The following is a 19,980-nucleotide window of genomic DNA, read 5'->3' as shown; positions in this document are numbered from 1 at the left end:
CAAAGTAGCAATTGAGATTTTAACAAAAACAAATCAATGGTTTTATTAAACTAGAACTCCTTAAAATAATAAAAAGAGCTTTTTGGATGAACTGACCAGAAGAATACACAGGAAATGTATAAACAGAAAATATGATGTGGTTGGCATTTGTGGAGGCCTTATAGCTGTCACAAAGAGAATTTCTAAAGGTTTGGTCTTACTTCATTGTGTGGAATTTGTTCTTTGGATGGGTGGCAGTTATGCGCAAATGTTCCTCTCAACTTACAATTGTTGAACGAGGTACGCTTGCTGATCAGGATGGTGAAAGCTGGCGAGGTTTGCTCCCATGTTAATACACTGTCGATTTGCCTCATCCCACGTCACCATGTCTGAATCAGACTGGAACTCAAATATCTGGAAACAACAAATATCACCCACATTTAAAAAAATTATCTTGAACTCCTCGGTTATCAAAATGTCACTGTGGTCCAGTGGTTAGGCTGCAGGACCTGCAATCAAAAGGTTGTGGGTTCGAATCCCCCAGCTAACCGCTGATTTCAAAATGACTATAATAAATATTGTCGTCTAGTTCCTGAATCACAGTTTCTTGATTTGTGCAATTCATAATCATAGACATTAAACCAATGTTTATACGAGAGAGATTAGCTGTTTCCTTTGACAGATGATAATTTTTTCAAGAACTTTGTACAAATAGAAGTTTAAGAAGAAGACCCCCCGTTTTGTCTCCCTATTCATTGTTTATCCCTTGCTTATTTCTGTGTGCTTTCTGACTCTCTCTCTCTCTCTATTCATGTACTTCCACCCGACTACTTATGTTACACTTAGTTACCTGTTCACGTTTGTTGCGTTGTCATCTTTGAGAAAGACTCTGTTAGGGTTGAAACTATTATTTGCATTTATACCATAGGTCATTTTGGTTGTTAAGTTGTTTGCAACAGCTAATTCTGCACAAAACATAGGATTCAAACTGCCTCTAGCCACCGGGCAATCTCGTGGGGGGGGGGGGTCTAGTTGGTACGACACTGCTCTAGAATTGCAAAGGTCATGGGTTTGAATCCCACCCGAGTATTATGCCTGTGATATTTTTCACAGGACTCGGGAAAGTACTGAGTATACAGTGCTAACACACATTGGTGTATACAGGTAAAAACCAAAATGAATATCCTTTATTCCCGATGCAAATTTAACATCAATTAAAACAGCCGTCGATTTTACAAAACTCTTCCCAACTTAAGACTAATCTTAGGACATAGGATGAGTCCCAACCCTGCACTGTAGCATGCAGACCTTAAGATTAATCCTAAGTTAGGAAGAGTTACTCGTCCTAACTCGAGATAAGACAAGTCCTAACTCTTTGTGAAATCGACGGCAGCTAATTCTATTTTCTCAAGAAGATTCGATCTCACAGGAAAAAACAAAATCTTCTGAAGCTAACCCTGAAGCATTGTGTTCCATAGCCTGTCCATCCAGCTTGGCAGTCAGTGTCCGATGGCTGGGTAGGTGTGATGGCAGGAGGTGGGGTCAGAGGTGGTTGACCATTCCCAGCTTTCTCACAGATGTAACGACGTTTCACACTGCAATCTCTATCGGTCCAGTAGCCAGCATCCATGCCAGAGTTCATTGTTACACAGTTACCGGCTTGATCATCTGTAGAGACAAACAATCATCAGAGTTAAGCCCGGGTCGAACTTCCTGCGAATGGGATGCGAATTCGACATGAATTTGATGTCACAATTCCTTCCTTTCGTAGCGATGTTTGCAAGTGAGTTGAACAGAGTTGAACTGCTGCAAATTATGCGTTGCGAATTTGTGACGTCAACACTCGCTTCGCCTTTGCATTTGCAGGAAGTATGAACCGGGCTTCATAAGTAGGATTTGGAACTTTGCATGGAGGAAGTATGGCTAAGAGAGGTATGTGGTAACACCATGTAAGGATCTCCTTTGAGTAGTCTTGGGTCTAAAAAGAACCGGTGGTTGACAACCCAACGTTTCAATCAGTGTGCTCTGATCGTCTTCAGGAGATTGCTTGACTCTGCTGCTTAAGTACTGCCTAATAACTGGGCCCAATTTCATAGAGCTAAGCACAAAAAATTGGTTAGCATAATATTTCTTCCTTGATAAAAACAGGATTACCAACCCAATTACAGTTAAATACCAGCAAGAAGCAATATGCAACAAATGGCAAGCTTTATTAGAACTACAATTAAAAACTTGTTTTAGGGGTGAAACTTAAAATATAAAAAAAAACAAAACAAAAACCATCAAATCTGTTGAAATTTAATGTAAAATCCTAAATGATAATATAGTGTTGACTCTGACCAGGTTGTCCCTCAGCCCAGTTGGTGTAGGTGACTGAAGATCCATCCATCCACTCATAGAGTCCTGGTGTTTTACTGTCGCTGAAACCGATGAAGAAATCATCGCCATTCTCCATTCCAAGCTGAGCACTCAGGAAAGATAACTCATACCTGTAACAAACAGACAGTTGCTCTTTAAGAAATTTCTAAACCAACCTCTTTTAAAGGCAGTGGACACTATTGGTAATTACTCAAAAATAATTTTTAGCATAAAACCTTACTTGGTAATGAGTAAGGAGAGGATGATAGTATACAACATTGTGAGAAATGACTCCCTTTGAAGTGACATAGTTTTCGAGAAAGAAGTAATTTTCCACGAATTTAAGTTTGAGATCTCAGTATTAGATTTTGAGGTCTCGAAATCAAGCATCTGCGAAAGCACACAAATTCGTGTGAAAGTGACGTGTGGCGGTTTTACTTTCAATTGTATAAAGCCCAAGAGCTGTTTTAATGTTTTAATGATTTATCAGCAGGCAAGCATTTGATCTACCCTTTTTATTATTATCATTATTTATCTAATAAAGAGTAGTTGAATTGAATTGAATTGAAATAAATTCAATACAAGACTATATACTGAGATTCAAACAGTCGTTGTGGAGTGCATATTTACTTGTCTTCAATGATGACCAGTCGACCACCAGCAGTCTTGCATTGAGTACCAGCATCAGTCCATGTAGCCTTGGTAGAATCCATCTTGTAGCACACATCATTCCAGCCTGTCCAACCCTGGTAACGATTGGTAAAGTACAGTAATAATTCTAGTTATCAATATAAACCACAAGGGAAACTGACTGGGTAAATTTTTAAATGAGTTTGGGGGTTGAACAAAGAGTTGACTAGAGTGGGATTCGAACCAACGACCTCTGGATTAACAAGCCAGCGCTCCACCAACTGAGCTATCTAGCCCTATGTTGGCGGTGTCCCTATTTTGTTAATATCTTTGTTCGGGGGTGCCAGTCAGAATTTTAGTTATCATTTCATTTCATTTATTCTGGTTTTGAAGCTAAGGACTCAAAGAAAAGCGTACTTAATGACTGTACTAGCCAAGAACCCAATGGAGAGAAGACAAGGAAGTAACAGTTTTAGATGTTGTAGGTAATCCCCAGACAAATATTTCAGGGAAAACCCCACTAAAGCCCGGTTCTGCGAATGCGAAGTGAATTTGACATAACAACTATCCTTTCGCAGCGATATTCGCAAGTGAGTTGAACAGAGCTGAACTGCTGCGAAATTCGTTGCGATTTTTGTGACGTCAACATTCGCTTCGCATTCGCAGGAAGTATGAACGGAGCTTCAGTCAGGCAGGTACTTCAAACCAAATCCACGGGAACCTACAGCTTATGTGTCTCATATGAAGGACAAAGCAACTATGGTAAAGTTGCTCGAGGACATAAAAGCCACGACAGGGACTCGAACCCACACTCTGCTGATCAGAAACCACACAGCCAAAGACAACCCACTTCACGCAAAGTAAGATTATGTGACTCAAATAATCAGGTATGCAACAAAATTCACTTCGCTTTATGAATAAACCTCATTCTGGAATATCAAAGACATCATCAGGGCCCAATTTCATGGCTCTGCTTACCGTAAGCACAAAATTGGCGCTTACGGAAGCAGGGAATTCTGTGCTTACGGCAAGCGTATTTCACGGGTTAGCGGCGAATTTTGGCTTCTGCGCGTGCGTACTCTGCGTTACTAGGCATTCTACGCTTACAAGGCTAGCGCAGAAATTCGGCGCTTGCACGTAAGCGGGGAATCGTGATCGTAAGCGTAGAATTCGGCGGTAAGCAGAGCCATGAAATTGGGCCCAGGTTATGGGTTTAAATCTGTATCTAATCTTATTTGTTATTTGAAGCTTTGCATCCATGGTGTGGTAAATCAGAAGTTAAAATAATAGTAATGATAATAACCAGTTATTATAAAGCGCTTTTCACAACCAGAGGGCGTCTTAAAGCCATTGGACCCTTTCGGTACAGAAAAAAAAAAAAAAAAAGTTCACAGATTTACAAATAACTTACAGGGTTTACAGAAGGTAGTGGTGAAAGACTTCTCTTGAAATATTATTCCATGAAAAGCATTACTTTTTGAGAAAACAGTAAAACAATATCAAGTTTCGATATCGAGAATTACGGATTTATGTCATGACACGGCGAAACGTGCGGATTCAAGGGTGGGTTCTCCCGTTATTTTCTCCCGACTCCGATGACCGATTGAGCCCAAATTTCCACAGGTTTGTTATTTTATATCGAAGTTGCGATACACATAGTGTGGGCCTTGGACAATACTGTTTACCTAAAGGGTCCAATGGCTTTAAAGCGATTCCAAAATTATTACCCCTGGTAACTGGGCCTTAATTCATTCCTTAAACCATCTCAGCTCCTAAGGGAGTGAACTGTCCTGCGATAATAATGCGCATAAGCTAAATCAATCACAAGAACCATCTCTGCCCTCACAGGTACCCAATTACCCCTGGGTGGAGAGAAGCAATTTTAGTTAGAAGTGTCTTTCCGAGGGAGACAAGTGTCAGGACCAGGATTCAAACCCATGCACACTCTGCTTAACAGAAACACAAGAGCTTGAGTTCGGTACTCTTACCCGTTCGGCCACGACAACCATAGTAACTATAACAAGTAAACTTGCGGGTACAACCATGTGTAAAATCTCTTTTCAAAGGAGTGTTGGCTCTGAAAAAGAGCTGTGTATACTTACAGTTGGGCATGTTGCGGCTGGCAAGTGTACTGGGTTACCAGAAGAGAGAGGCTTCTTACAGATAGAGCTGAAGGTGTATCCTTTACAATTCAAGTCATTCCAGTAGCCCTGTTAAAGAGTAATTCCAAACATGTATACTCATTTAAAGGCACTTGACACTAATGGTAGTTACTTAAAATAATTGTTAACATAAAAACTTACTTGGTAACAAGCAATGGAGAGCTGTTGATAGTATAAAACATGCTGAGAAATGGCTCACTCTTAAGTAACGCAGTTTTCGAGAAAGAAGTAATTTTTTGACTAAAATATTTGAATTTGAATTTGAGACCTCAGAATTAGATTTTGAGGTCCCGAAATCAAGCATCTGAAAGCACGCAACTTCATGTGACAAGGGTGTTTTTTTAAAGACTAGTGCCCGATCGGGCACTATTTACGCAAAACATGTACGCACAATCACTAGACTATATTAGTTCACCCCACGTGACTGTGTTTCAGCCAACCAGATTACTATTTTAAATCACCCCACGTGACTGTGTTTCAGCCAACCAGAATACAGAACAAGCAAGAGGTGTGTCATACAGAATATTAATTTTGCTTTAACCCATATATATCGGTGTGTGTTAGCACCGTATACTCAGTACTTCTTTCACATTGGAATTAATCATTGATGAAAAGTTACATAAATAGTGTTTCTTACAATGTCGGTGTATATCTCGACACAATCTTCACCGTTGGCATCGTTGGGTTCATGGGCATACCAGTTAGTGTAGGTTACCGGAGTACCATCAGACCATTCATACAGCATTTCTGTCTTCTTATCATTCAGACCGATCCAGTAGCGAGTGATGGTCTTTGCTGTTGAGAACAACAAGGTCATCAGATGATGATGTAACACATGAATCATGGTAGGCAACGGTGTTGCCTTTTGTCCAAAACATTAAAGGAAATCTGGATCGGTCGAGTTGTTCTTTGAAAAGCGTTTGAAACTGTTTGTTATGTTATGCAAATGGTCAGATAGATAATTTAAAAGTAGATTATACAATGATCCACACAAACATGCCTGGAAATTGCACGGTTTTCCTTTTACATCGAGAAGAAACACAGTCGGCCATTTTGTGGAGTCAAAATTTTGACTCCATAAAATGGCCAACCGCGTTAGTTCACGACGTAAAATGAAAACCATGCAATTTCGAGTGATACTTGTGTGGATCCTTATATTCTACTTTTTAAATATCTTTCTAACCATATGCATTTTATAACAAACGGTTTCAAACGCTTTTTATACACCAACTCGTCCGATCCAAGGCAACGAGCATGAAGCCCAATAATAACATATATCTTTGGTTTTAAAAGCCCTACTCTGCAATCTGGGGCGTAATTTATATGGTTTTATCTTCATTATTTTTTTTTTTTTTCTTTTTGTGGGGGGGGGGGGGGCAAAAAAAACCAAGAATCTTTTTTTTTTAAGAACAGAGAAATCACATCCCTTCACCAATGGCGAAAAGTGTTACTTCAGTTTATTTTTCAATGTTACTCTGTTTTGAAATACTTACTTTTCTCGTAGATGTTAGCCCTCAGGAAGTTATTGGCATTCATGTCTAAAATGGAAGCCATTTCAGCTCCTTGATTCTTGCATGCTTTCTCTGCCTCAGCGAACTCCAGTGCGGCTAGATTGGCAAAGTAGCAGAACCCCTTGTATCGACCCCAACCTTTGGCGCATCCCATGTCGGTACCAGGAGCTTTAGTTGGTATTGGAACTGCCACAGAGAAATCTGGCAAAAAGAAACACAGATAAAACAATATTTCAATGGCAACCAGCACAGCCTCTCGCCAATCCAATCTTCTCTTAACCCTATGAAGGCAGTCAGTTCTGGGCCCATTTTATAGGTCCGCTTACCGTAACCAACGAATTGGTGCTCAAGGATGCAGAGAATTCGGCACTTATTCAAGTGTAGTTCACAGGTTCACATTTTTGCTTGTGCAAGCGGACTCAATGTTACTAGGGGTGCGTTCGTTTAGCGTCCCGTTTTTTCTTTCCAGGACGAACGTGTGCAGATAATTACCCACGTTCGTCCTGGAAAAAAAAAACGCCACACACCAGGGAAGCTAAACAAACGCACCATAGGCATTATTTGCGTAACAGGCGAGCGCAGAAGATCAACACTGGCACAGTAAGCAGAGACTGGTAATTGCAGGCATAAAAATGTGGTAAGCGGTAAACCCTGGTAAATTGGGCCCTGCTGTGGTCTCTGCACCAGTATTACAGCGGAGGACACGCACATAGCCAGTCCTCTGTCTGCTGTCAGCCTTACCCCATGAGTTGATTCCCACAACAAGAAAAATTACCAGAGCGAGATTTAAACCAACAACCTCTGGAATAACGTACCTGCGCTCTACCAACTGAGCTATCTAGCCCTACGTTGGCGGCCTCCCTATTTTGTTTAGGGGTGCCAGTCAAAAGCCATATATAACCGCCAACTACCGTGTAGCCAGGAATCACATCCAAGTTTACGCTACAACCAGGGAAGCGACGAGCCAGGGAAATCACCATATAAAGGGGATGCTAATTTTTATTTCAGATTTTAAATGATACACCACAAGAGAAACTGACTGATAGATAAATTTTAAATAATTTTGGGTCATTCTGTGTGGCTGCTCCACGAGTTTGGAACACTCTCACATAAGATCTTTGTTAATCTACATCCCTTGGGTGCTTCAAGTCCATTTTTAAAGACAATAAGCGTTCTTTCAATAAGCGTTCTTTCAGAATCAAGTTTTCTGTTTAAATGAACCATTAATTTTTTCTATGTGCGGCTTGGGTGTCTTTATCGACAGATATGTGCGTAGTATAAGTAAACTATTATTGAACAAAGACAACAAAATCAAGTAAAAAGTATTTTAAAAAAAGAAGAGAATTTGACTAAAATGTTTGTTCAAAAAATCAGTGATAGGTCACTTGGAAGAATTTAGACAATCCTTTGTTAAAACCAATCTGTTTTTATATTGCCTACCTCTCTCATAGTAGTCAAAGTGCTGCGATTCAAATGATGGTACAAGTCCTCCCGCCACGTTCTTGTCGGTCTTACTGAGGTAGCATGTCATCTTGTTGCGTTCATAGTCAAATGAGCGACAGGTAAAGTCTGTTTCGGTGACGCAACGTCTTGCGCACTCACTCGGAAAGATGTTCTTCAGCGTCTTGTCGTCGTTTCCAAGGAGCTGCTTCTCGGGGAATGAGATGTAATACTTGAAGATGTAATCTAGAGGAAGGAAAGACAATGATCAGGGCGAATCAGGCGGCAGTCCAACTTTTTCAACATTTCGGACTTCACAATGCCCATCCCTGTTAAATACTGTTAAGTATTAACAGTTATTAATAGTTTTAGATAATTACTTAGCCCTGGCGGTCTTACACTTTCGCATTATACTAGAGTGACGTCCTGGATATCAGGGTCCATTTCTGGGGCGAAATTTTTTTAAAGCTTCATAACTCAAAGCTTCCTGCAAGAAGCCACTAATTTCAACAGATTCACATTCCATGGCAGCATACATTTTTCTGCGGTGGGTTTTGGTCGTCATATGTTCCTCACAAAAAAAAATCCCGTTTTTGATCGTATTCTCACAGTCTGCCATGCGTACACAAGATGCAAATATTGTGCATTGTGTTTGCATGTTAACGCTGTGCAGTCAAGATATTACATGCGTCTTGCATCTTGCACGCAAACTTATACCCATACACAGAGCAGCAGAGAACACAGTGGGAATACGATCAATACAGGAATTTTTTAACGCTGAGAGCTGCATTATTAAATATACCATTTGGGCAGTGTTCACAGCAACTGAAGAAGAAAAACCAGAAAGTGAGCACTTACCATCACGATTGCAGCTATACCCTAAACCAGTTTCACAGTAGTTATCGTTCCACGTTCCAATGTTATTGTAAAACTGGCAGCAGTGTTCGCCAGTGCTGGAGCCACCAAACCAATTATCTGGCTGACCTGGAAATGAACAATGAATAGAGGATTTCCATATCAGTTATTTCTTATTTAAGTTGAATCTTTCCTTTTCCCAAATGATTATACTTCAGCCTATTTGAGAAGTTGTCAGTGCTTATAGCTTTCATATAATCCCTGCAATGTCACGTATTAAGTAAATGTGTTGGGCACACATTATTGGGTTTGAACAGACAAATTGACTAAAGCAGGATTTGAACCGATCACCTCAGGATTAACTAACCAACTGAGCTAGCAACAACTTGGCAGTCTCCCTATAATGTCAATATGTTTATTCTAGGGTGCCAGTCAGAGAACATTCAAACTGTGAGTGCCGTGAGCCAGGGGTCACACCCAAGTTTACAATACAATCTGGGAAGAGGCAGCCAGGGGATCACCTTAAAGGGGGATGCAACTTTTAAATCATTTGGGATTGAACAGAGAAAAGTTTACTACAGCAGGATTTGAACCAATGACCTCAGATTAAAAATGATTTATATTCGCCCATTTCACTTAAGGCCACATAACAAAGAAATTGTTGATCGTCCTTTTTTTTGTGGATGAGGTTTTTTTTTTTTTTTTATGTTTTCAATAGTTTTGTCAAACAAATTTAACTCCTAGATGACATTTTCTGTAAACCTTTTCAAACAACTAAGCACAGTGTAGCCCAAGTAAATATTCGAAGATTTGTTCTTGCTTTGCCAACATGAATAAAAAACCTTCTTTAAACATCTTTTCAAACCTGTACATTTGGAAAAAAATTTCAGCTGAAAAATCTGGGCAGTAAAAGTATAAAGAGATATCCAGACATGGGAAAAAAAAAATGGGTTGAGGGTTTTGAACGGTCGGGCGGGGATGATCAACAGTTTCTTTTTTTTATGTTGCCTAAATTTAAAAGCTTTTACTAACTGTTTGACTGTTAAGCGCTTTGATGCTTGCACAAAGCGCTCTATAAATCCATTAGTATTATTATTAACCTACCTGGATTCCAGTCAATGAATACAAACGGTTTCTTGTCGGTCCAGACCCATCCTCCTTCCACTCCGAGGTCATTACATCCAAGCCATGAAATACTCTCTGTGCTCGTTTTCAAACGACCTGTTTACACAAATTACAACCAAGATAAAATACAATCAGAATGATAATCCTGTGGTCAATGGCATGGCATTGCTCAACTACTGTCAATGAAAAGTTAGTGCTCAAAACCCAAGGCACACTAGAGCTTAAGCTTGGGCGATATCACGATATTATCAAATATCGCGAGACTAACTTGGAAACGATTTCGATATTGGATCGATTTGGTTTTTATTGATATATCCTATATATTGCGATATATCGCGATATCGATTAAATATCGCAATATCGGGATGTATTTTCTAGCTGAGACATCATGCACCCCATAGATTTGGAGTAAAACCAGAAGAATAGGTCATAAGAACACCTCTCTTATGCTGTGACTGTCTCTTCTACAACTTTCACTGGGAGTTTGAAGACTGATGATGTCAAATTTAACTAATCGCGATTATATCGAATATCGCGAATTTGAAGATTCCCTCCCGAATATATCACAAATTTTGAAGATTCTTCATTCCGGCTGGTTCTGCTTTATTCCGGCTAGTTCTGCTTCATTCCTGCTGATTCTGAATAAGTGTAAAGGGGGTTCAAAGGAAGCAGAGAATCTAGCACTTATTGGGTCTGTATACATTCAGTAATGACTCTGAAAATTAATGGCAATTAAAACTGCCTTGGTAAGAAGTACAGCAGCTTTGGATAATATAATGCATTTTGAGAAAAATTTCACTTCCAAGTACTGCGGTTATGGAAAAAGATATTGCTTTTTATTCCAAAAAATCAGAGTGTGTTTTCCTATATTCCTGCGTGGACATATTTGCTCCTGTCTACACGTAGATATATACATGTACAACAAAACTAACCTGTGAGAACTTCATTTTAAAAGGTGTAGCGTTTCTGAGATATTGCCAAAAATCAGGAGCGGTTATGTCTTCGCAGGAAAAATAATACGTAACTGGAATACACAATCTGAGAAACGTTTCTGACAATAAAATTTCTCAAATTCAAATTTTGCGGGATTCAAACCGAAATAGTTTCTCAAATTGCTTTATACGATTGACAGCTGCTGTAGACTTCTAACAAAGTAAGTATGTATTGCCAATAAGTTTAGAAGTGATAACCAAATGTACACAACATTCCATTTCATAATTTTAATTCAACAACCAATTTTGTAACGTGACTTACTTGCGGCATACGTCTGATCAACTGGGTTTGATAGACTCATAAGATCCCCTCCTTCTACACGGCACTGGTAGCGCGCATTGAACCAGTTCTTGTAGTCATATGGCCGAAACAGGAAACAGCGGTCAGACGGTTTGTAGTACTCCCAACCGTTTCCACATCGTGCGTAGTAATTCACTGAAATGAAATATTTGACATATGGCTCTCTTTTCAAAATCAGTTTTGTTACGTCCAGTGTTCAGAACAGGGCCCAATTTCATAGAGTTGCTGACAAGATTGTTGCTTACCAGAAAAAAGGTTACCAGCCAAACCACCTTGTTATTTGTGCAATTTGTGACTGGTATCCTGCTCATTGTACTTACATACACTGACATACTTACTAATGGACACAGGTCAGGAATTAGCAGATTTCAAGACGGCATGAATAGGAGACAGAAAGGCATGTAGAACCATCGTGGTTCGAGGACATCACTCGACACATGCAAGTAAGCAAGCATCCTGCTCATTTTAGCTCAGCAGAAAATGTAATAAGCAGTACTTTCTGCTGAAGCCCCTTTATGAAATTGGGCCCTGGTATATTTTGTTCTTGGGGAAAAAGCAGGAACATTTTGCCAAGTACAAGGGCTGAACTACTTGTTCTTACAGACCCTTCTATTGCTGATAAACTAATGTCGCTGGTTTGCATGGTCGGCCGATTGTTACATGTAGCAAAATATCCAACCATGTTAACAGATGTGACCAAATTCAACATTTCTGCATACTTTCAGTTGAAACAAATTATATCGCATGACTGATGTCTGCGTTTTCCTTACAAACTTAAATTTGTGTAATCTTGTTCAAACTGTTTCCAGGACTCGGGAAAATACTGGGTATATACAGTGCTAACACACATCGGTGTATGGGTAAAAACCAAAATTAATAAACTGTTTCCAGTTTGAATTGATGCCTTCTAATTGTTCAACCTTTCTAAGCAAAAAGTTGGGCTGTGGCATTACAATAGAATAGACTATGGTGTAGGGTTTAAAAAGACCTTACAGGCAATTTCATCAGTTTTTTAATGTTTTTCCAAGGGCCAAAAAGAAATCAAAAATCACTAAAGTATGAATAATATCATGCCTGTTTCATCGTCCAAATTTGAGTGTTAGGTACTGACAAATCTAGATTTACACAAAATAAGAGATGTTTTTCAACAATGGAACTTGTGACTACCACAAATGCTTGATTATCACAAATACAAGGGAACTTACTTGTAGGGGGAGGAGCATTGGTTACACCAGGCCCAGGAACTGGGGAGGGATAAGGAAAAACAAAGTCAAATATTTAAAATATTAAAGGAAAATATTGCCTTCAAAAAGCTATAAAAGAATTTGATGTAAAATGAATTGGAAAGATGTTTTAAAAGTAGAATATAAGGATATGTAAAAATTTGCCTCAAAATTTTGTTAATTAAAAAAAACCATACTAAAAACAATTTAGCATACTGAAAACTGAATTTCAAATGCGTCAAACACTGCAACCTTGTGGTTTACTTACGCTTCATTTTTTGGCAAACGTAGTAATAATTCTTAGTACAAGGGCGCGTTCTCCAGAGCCCGTAGTTATTTGCCCCAGAAACCATGGCGACACAGTCATCAGTTTTGGGATGGCCAGGACTCCAATTGTTGTAGTCATACTGAAGGCATACAAGAGCTTAATAATAATAATAGTCAGATTTATATAGCGCTTTTCACAATCAAAGGGTGTCTCAAAGCACTTGATATATTATATTACCTCCTAAAACCATCTTAGCTACCTGGGGAGTAAACAGCCTTGAGCAACAAATAAACGCTACTCAGCTAAATCAATCACAAGAACCATCTCTGCCCTCCCATCATTACTTGAATCACCCAATAAAAGCTGACCTGAGGTTGCCTATGACAAACTCGAGGTTGGTTCGATCGCTGGTTTGGGAAAGAGCAGTTTTCTGCAAGATATTTCTCATCTGATCAAAAGTTCCAGAGGTATAAACTCATGGTTAAGGGCACCAATTACTGTAACAACTGACACAACCTGTAGAATTTCCCAGGTTCTTGTATTGACCCAATTCACCTGGCGTCATCCTCAGAATAATCTTTGATGCGCCCTTTATCTTTTGGTAGGCAATGTCACTGTGCGTTACTCAGTGAAGTGCACATTTTAGGCGACGCGGTGTTTACACGCAAGCCTACATGTATGGTGAGCGTGGCACAGTCGCCGCGTGTGACGTGCGTGCAAGGAGTTAATTGTGAAACGGTGTTAACTAGCTTTGAATCATGAAAATCTACTAATAATATCTTTAAAAATTAAATGAGAAATTAATAAGAAAGAACAAAATTTTCTCTCTGCTCTTCTGCATTTCGAGACACCGGCAAGAAGGCCCATGGGTCAGGATCACTTGCCTTGGGGAAGTGGGCTCAAGGGTGAAAGTTTATATTACTACTTCCCTGATAGCAGCTGATAAGGGTCACAGTGAAACCAGTGAGTATTATGAATTGGAGATTTAGTTAATGAGAAATTCTTGTAATGCTATCATAGCTATATCAACAACTGACATTGTGGAAGGGCATTCTGTTAGGTAACATTTTTAAGGTCACCAAAATGGAAGGCTGGAAAAGTGACCTTTTTGAAAGAGTTAAAAAGCATGTTGAACTGAGGGGAACATTGTTTGTATTAACTGGCATGCAATCAAGGTGGCTGGATTTATTTGATTGGTTAACAGGGGTGATGTAACCAAACACTTTTATTTGAGGGAGGGGCAAGCAGAGGAACAGACAAATTTTTTATTTTTTTTGGCTGCTATATTGATTTTTGAACCATTCACTTATTAATTTTGACACCACTGGTAAACAGACAGGGACAAACGGCACTTAGACAAAAAAATAAATCAACCTTTATATCTTAATTTTTGTTTTATTAAGCACAAATCACTATACTGCTTAACAGATGCAGGAAAGCAGACAAAGTGCCATGCGAGTCAAATGGTGCCCCGCTACTTTTTGCTTAGCAAATGACAATTTGTTCGCTAAACAGCTGCAGTTCCTAGACATTCTATCATAGATAAACGGATGTAAGATTGGATGCGAATACTTACACTTGAACCGTCTGTCCAAACGTAGGTCCCTTCAACAGCTTTGTCGTTCAGGCCTATCCACATCCACGAGCTGAGAGTATTCATTCGCACTGTAAGAAATAAAGGAACAAGTGTTGCACAAGTTTTAAATGTCAACATTTTTCTTTGCAAACAGTGTCTGAAACAATTATTTCAAGAATAGGAACGTTACAGAATTGGTAAGAAACAAAAATCGTGAAGATCACAGATTTACATAAAACTTACACGGTCTAATGATGATAGTAGAAAACATCTCTTGAAATATTTCTGTCTGAAATTTCATATTTGATGAGAAATAAATAATCTAATTTCGCGTTTTGAGTTTATCGCTCAGTGAGCGTTTTATTAATTTTTGTTTTGGCATTGATGCAATGCAGAATTTGTAATCGTTTTGTCACTATTCTCTCGTGACCCAGATGGCTGATCGATCTCAAACTTCTACAGGTTTGTCAGTTTATGTATATTGTGGATTACATAGAGTGCTGACACTGCCAGCAACTTTTTTGCTAGCAAAACCAATTCTGTAATGTTCCTTTAACTTCGAATGTGGTTTTCTCCAAACATGAAAGTTTGGCTGCAGTTGCTAAGTTTGCCCTTTGTAAACAGTGATGAAATGTCCATTTTGTCACTCCTGGCATCTCCCGCATTGCTATACATGTAGATGGGTTGCAATATGCGTCATTGACCTCCATCTTTGATGTAAGACAATGGAAAAGTGAATGTACGCACTGTGTGCGACTCTCAGCCAACGGTAGCTCTTCACAGTTCATCAAATATGGCTGCCGATGGCGTCTATTGCAATCCATCTATAGACGATGTGACCAATGTTTACATTCAAACCGCCCTGTTGACAAAACACTGTATACGTCATGTTTCGCCGGGCAAAAAGACGCGTAGTCAGTTTTGCCTGGAGGTATGCGCGCGAATCATGTTATGGTTTTCTAGTGATGTCAGAGGTCAAAGTGCCATAGAAATGTGATGTCTAGTTCATCTGAGGTACAGTTTCATAATGGGAGATCATAGTAGAGATTTTGTTACCTGACATATATGATTGTGTGCCATCATTGTGTATACTGGCTAGCTCTGCACCTAGTTTTTTACACTCTGAACTTGCAGAGTCCCAGGTGGACTGGGAGGTCGTAACCTTGTAACAGTAATCACCATGCAAGTCCCACTTCGAATTTTCACAAGAACCGTCCACTGTTTAGGATAATAGGAAAGTTACATTAACAACTTTTAAAGGCAGTGACACTATCGGTTATTACTCAAAATAATTGTTGGCATAAAAACTTACTTGGTAACTAGCAATGGAGAGTTGTTGATAGTATAAAACATTGTGAGAAATGGCTCCCTTTGAAGTAACATAGTTTTCGAGAAAGAAGTAATTTTTCAAGATTTTAATTTTGAGACCTCAGAATTAGATTTTGAGGTCTCGAAATCAAGCATCTGAAAGCACACAATTTGTGTGACAAGGGTGTTTTTTCTTCCATTATTATCTCGCACCTTCGACGACCAACTGAGTTCAAATTTTCACAGGTTGGGTTTTTATGCATATGTTGAGATACACCAAGTGAGAAGACTGGTCTTTGACAATTACCAAAGGTGTCCAGTGCCTTTAATCAAATGTAATTAATTCTTTTGAAATTATCAAATTCTAATCACCTATCTGAAATCATTAAAATCCAGTCTGTTGATTTTTTATTTAGGATGAAATTAAGAAAACAACTTCAAAAACATTATAATCATAGGAATGTGAGCCTATATTTGAAATAAAACTTGTTTAAATGATTTAAGATAATGCTGGACTATTTGTTACCACTAACAAAAGTGTAACATTCAATGTGGAAGCAAATGTATTTTAACTTTTTATAGACTGTGCAAGTCTCACGCTTGGGACCACTTTAGTTGCACGTAATTTACTTGAAGGAAAAAATCTTGTGCGCTTGAACGCCTCCCAGTATTTCAATACACTCATAAGTTGCAAAGCCTAATCCCTGTCGCCAAACTTCCTGGGAAATGTTTTTATATGTTTAGGAAAATAATAAAAAAGCATAAACCATGGTATATGAATATTCAAATCATAAATTCATTGCTACAATGGCAAGTTTGGCCGTTTCACTACTTTTGTCTTTAAAAGTTTGTTATTTGTATGATGTAAGTTGATAATAAAAAGATTGCAAACAAATACAAACAAAACAACAACTATGATGTACTGTTTATTCAAGGGCAGAAGATGATTATTTTTTTATTTATTTTTTTTCCTCTCAAATTTGGAAAAGTTAGTCTTCGTACTTACCAACTCCGGGTGGCACTGGTGTCACTTTGGTACCTGAAACATTCATATAATTTAGTAAAAGTGTCATTTTCATGATTGTATTTGTAGAAAAAGTCACATTCCCATAATATGGCTCCCAGAAATCAGACCCACCCTCTGCTTATATCAGAAACACCAAAGCAGAATATTTTTAAACTGCTACAGTGCCAGTGATGTCTATTTACACAGAACAATAAAAAATATTCATAATTACCTCAGACAGTTTCGCTATTCGTGGGGGTGTATAAATCTTTGATAATGACCAGTGTGTATAACAAGCTGGCTTCCGTGTGTCGGGTGCGCAATATTATCACGAGGAGCGCAATGCATAGCTATAGTAACAGCGCGTAATCTAAGCGCGCACGCGTACACACAACCCACGTGCATCGAACAGATTCTTCACAACGTTTTTGAAAAAAATATTTCAAACCTCAAATTTTCAATTGTTAAAGTGTCTATAATAGTATCTTTTAACGCCTTTTAACCAAAAAGGCATTTATGAATGGGAACAAAAGGGTAGCTTCTAGTTCTTTCACGGCCGTTTAAAACCTTGCAAGGCCAAATTGCCGTGTGATAAAGGCCCTCGTCACACGGCAATTCGACCCTGCCTGTTAAAAACGGCCGTGAAAGAACTAGAAGCTACCCTTTTATTCCCGTAGTTACATAGGGCCCTTTCTAATATCGTCTCAATGCGCTTTACACATAGTGCCCTGATCATAGGGCCAATAACATCCCTTTAATCTTTCTCAGCTCCCTGGGGAGTATACAACATGGGCAACCTAGCTCTCCAATTGGCTTTATCAAACCCAATATCAACCTCTACCCTCGTAGGTACCCATTTATACCCCTGGGTGAAGAGAAGCAAGAGTAAAGTATCTTGCTCAAGTGTCACAAACAGGATTCGAACCCTCACCCAAATGACTTAACCCACTTTGCCATGACACCTCACTGGGCACGATAAAGCCACTTTCCACACATCCATTGGACGCCCCTAATTGGCATAGTAACACGCTTGTATCATTTTAACTTTTTTTGGAGACTGCCTAACATCACAAGGCCATAGAAGACCATTTCTAGGTGAGGGCTACACTTAGCTGTCACAAGGGGCACGTTGCCACCTACTCTTGGGGCTGAAACAAAGCTATCCCTTTCACAGTCTATAAGGATAGGCATGAGTATCATACACTAAGAGTCTGGCTGGTAGAGCAGAATGCACTACACTCCAAATGTTTTACAAAGCAACTATGGTTATAAGTGCCTTGTTCAACACATGTTCAAGGCACAAGTGTTATGACCGGGATTGGAACCCACACTCTGCTGCCGACAGCACCAGAGCTTGGGTCTGGTGACCTAGACCGCTCGGCCACCACACCCACTTTAGGCCTACAGTGGGTGACATAATAAAAGCTTTGGATGTTCCATCCAGTGTACATGCACTCATATGGTACTATGCTAGGTTTGCCACATGCAAACAGGGACTGTAAATTTCAGATTCAAGACCTGTACATGGGTTAATTATTGTTCTGTTTTTTTTAAATTGATTGCACTGACAGCCAAGCAGGCCACAAAGTACCTTTACAATTAAAAATAGTTCATAGGCAAAAATGTATACAACTGTTTAAAACATTACAAGAAAACCACAAAACCAAAAAGAACAACAACAACCACAAAAGCAAATACAAAAAGCTTGAACTGACAAAGAAAAGCTACATGTGAATGGCAACAAAAAAAGGTACCTACCCGCATTAATCTTGCAAATGAATGCACCAAGCATGAAACAGTCACCCACGTTCCAGAATGCATCATTTGAATCTCCTGAAATTAAAGACTTATTATTTAAATATAAAACTGGGGAAATAAAAAAAACCTGCATGTGAGGCGCCAAGTCTTTGACATCATACCTGATTCATAATGTTAAAGGAACACGTTGCCTTGGATCGGTCGAGTTAGTTTTTGAAAAGCGTTTATAACCGTTTGTTATAAAATGTATACTGTAGAATACAATGATCCACACAAATTTGCCTCGAAATTGCGTGGTTTTCCTTTTACTTTGCAAACTAACATGGTCGGCCATTTATGGGAGTCAAAAATTTGACTCCCATAAATGGCGGACGGTGTTAGTTGACGAGGTGAAAGGAAAATCACGCAATTTCGAGTGATACTAGTGTGGATCATTATATTCTACTTTTAAAATATCTTTCAACCCGTATACATTTTATAAACAAACGGTTACAGACGCTTTTCAAAGACCAACCTGACCGATCCAAGGCAACGTGTTCCTTTAATAATCATTTTGTTAACATACAATTTTTCTCCAAAGGTACCATTTTCCCTCGAGGGTGTACAAAACCCATGGACCCCAGTCACAGCGTGAAACAATTGTTTTGTTATACCTTGGCAACATTGCTCGAAGTTCTGCTGTCATCTTCAAATGACGGAGTATGCATTTAATAAGCAGACGAACAGTTGTTCGAACAAAAAACAATTATTCACTGTTCCCTTGACACGCGGCTGTTTTGTACAAAGCGCTGGTGGGACCATTGGTGGGAACGATCAAGGTTTTGTACACTGGTAAACAAAAAACCCAGGCAAGGCCTACCATGGCTAAGGATGTGCTCTACGCATAATGCGTAGCACGCATCCTTAGCCATAGTACATACTATTTTGTATCACATCACGTGATTGGTTCTCGACCAATCAAACTTCACAATTTGTTACCACGGTAAAACAAACATGACAGAGCAAATTTGTCCAATCCAATTTTTTTTGTATCGCATAAACATTTAAATGTTGAGAAACTAAATGTGTTCATATGAAGCACCTGTGAAGATACATTAAAATGGTGTACATGGGTCTCTTCATTTTTGCTTACAAGTGACTTTTTCAGAGAGAAATATGTCATTAGATTTGTTTTGTTTGTTTGTTTCATGTCCAAATATCACAATAATGAATCATAAAACATAGGCCTTCACGCATTTCAACAACGAAAAACTATTATAGATGAATATTTTATAATACTAGAAGGATTCTTTTATCAAAAGGTCAAAATAAAAGCCATTTTCATTTAACTCTTACAGGTACCCATGTATACCTCTGGGTGAAGAGAGCCAATTATATTAAACCATCTTGCTCAACATGGACACAAGTGTCATGACCGGCGTTCAAACCCACACTCCGATGACTTATCCACTAAAACTTTATTTTGATGCTCTAAACCATTTGGTCATG

At 39.0% G+C, this 19,980-nt stretch overlaps 1 protein-coding gene and 1 non-coding gene across 4 annotated transcripts in view; both read right to left on the bottom strand.

Moving 5' to 3' along the window:
* The window catches only part of LOC139937746 (uncharacterized), a 112,640-nt gene that overhangs the window by 75,699 nt on the left and 16,961 nt on the right, over positions 1–19,980 (bottom strand). For all 3 annotated transcript variants that reach the window (XM_071933036.1, XM_071933038.1, XM_071933037.1), the window contains 17 exons: positions 18,493–18,567; positions 16,735–16,767; positions 15,477–15,638; positions 14,421–14,509; positions 12,845–12,983; positions 12,559–12,597; positions 11,315–11,488; positions 10,040–10,156; positions 8,939–9,064; positions 8,081–8,326; positions 6,623–6,841; positions 5,767–5,924; positions 5,070–5,177; positions 2,968–3,083; positions 2,320–2,468; positions 1,436–1,647; positions 266–393 (listed from right to left, as the gene is read on the bottom strand). In XM_071933036.1, coding sequence (XP_071789137.1) covers positions 266–393; positions 1,436–1,647; positions 2,320–2,468; positions 2,968–3,083; positions 5,070–5,177; positions 5,767–5,924; positions 6,623–6,841; positions 8,081–8,326; positions 8,939–9,064; positions 10,040–10,156; positions 11,315–11,488; positions 12,559–12,597; positions 12,845–12,983; positions 14,421–14,509; positions 15,477–15,638; positions 16,735–16,767; positions 18,493–18,567 — 2,290 coding nt within the window. The remainder of the gene's footprint in view (positions 1–265; positions 394–1,435; positions 1,648–2,319; positions 2,469–2,967; positions 3,084–5,069; positions 5,178–5,766; positions 5,925–6,622; positions 6,842–8,080; positions 8,327–8,938; positions 9,065–10,039; positions 10,157–11,314; positions 11,489–12,558; positions 12,598–12,844; positions 12,984–14,420; positions 14,510–15,476; positions 15,639–16,734; positions 16,768–18,492; positions 18,568–19,980) is intronic.
* Trnan-guu (transfer RNA asparagine (anticodon GUU)) lies at positions 3,191–3,263 on the bottom strand. Its single transcript has one exon. It is a non-coding gene; the product is annotated as a tRNA-Asn (tRNA).

Source organism: Asterias amurensis, chromosome 5, assembly GCF_032118995.1.
Source record: "Asterias amurensis chromosome 5, ASM3211899v1".
NCBI classification, from domain to species: domain Eukaryota; kingdom Metazoa; phylum Echinodermata; class Asteroidea; order Forcipulatida; family Asteriidae; genus Asterias; species Asterias amurensis.
The sequence above is the reverse complement of the archived record's forward strand: the minus strand, read 5'-3'. Positions and strand labels throughout refer to the sequence as shown.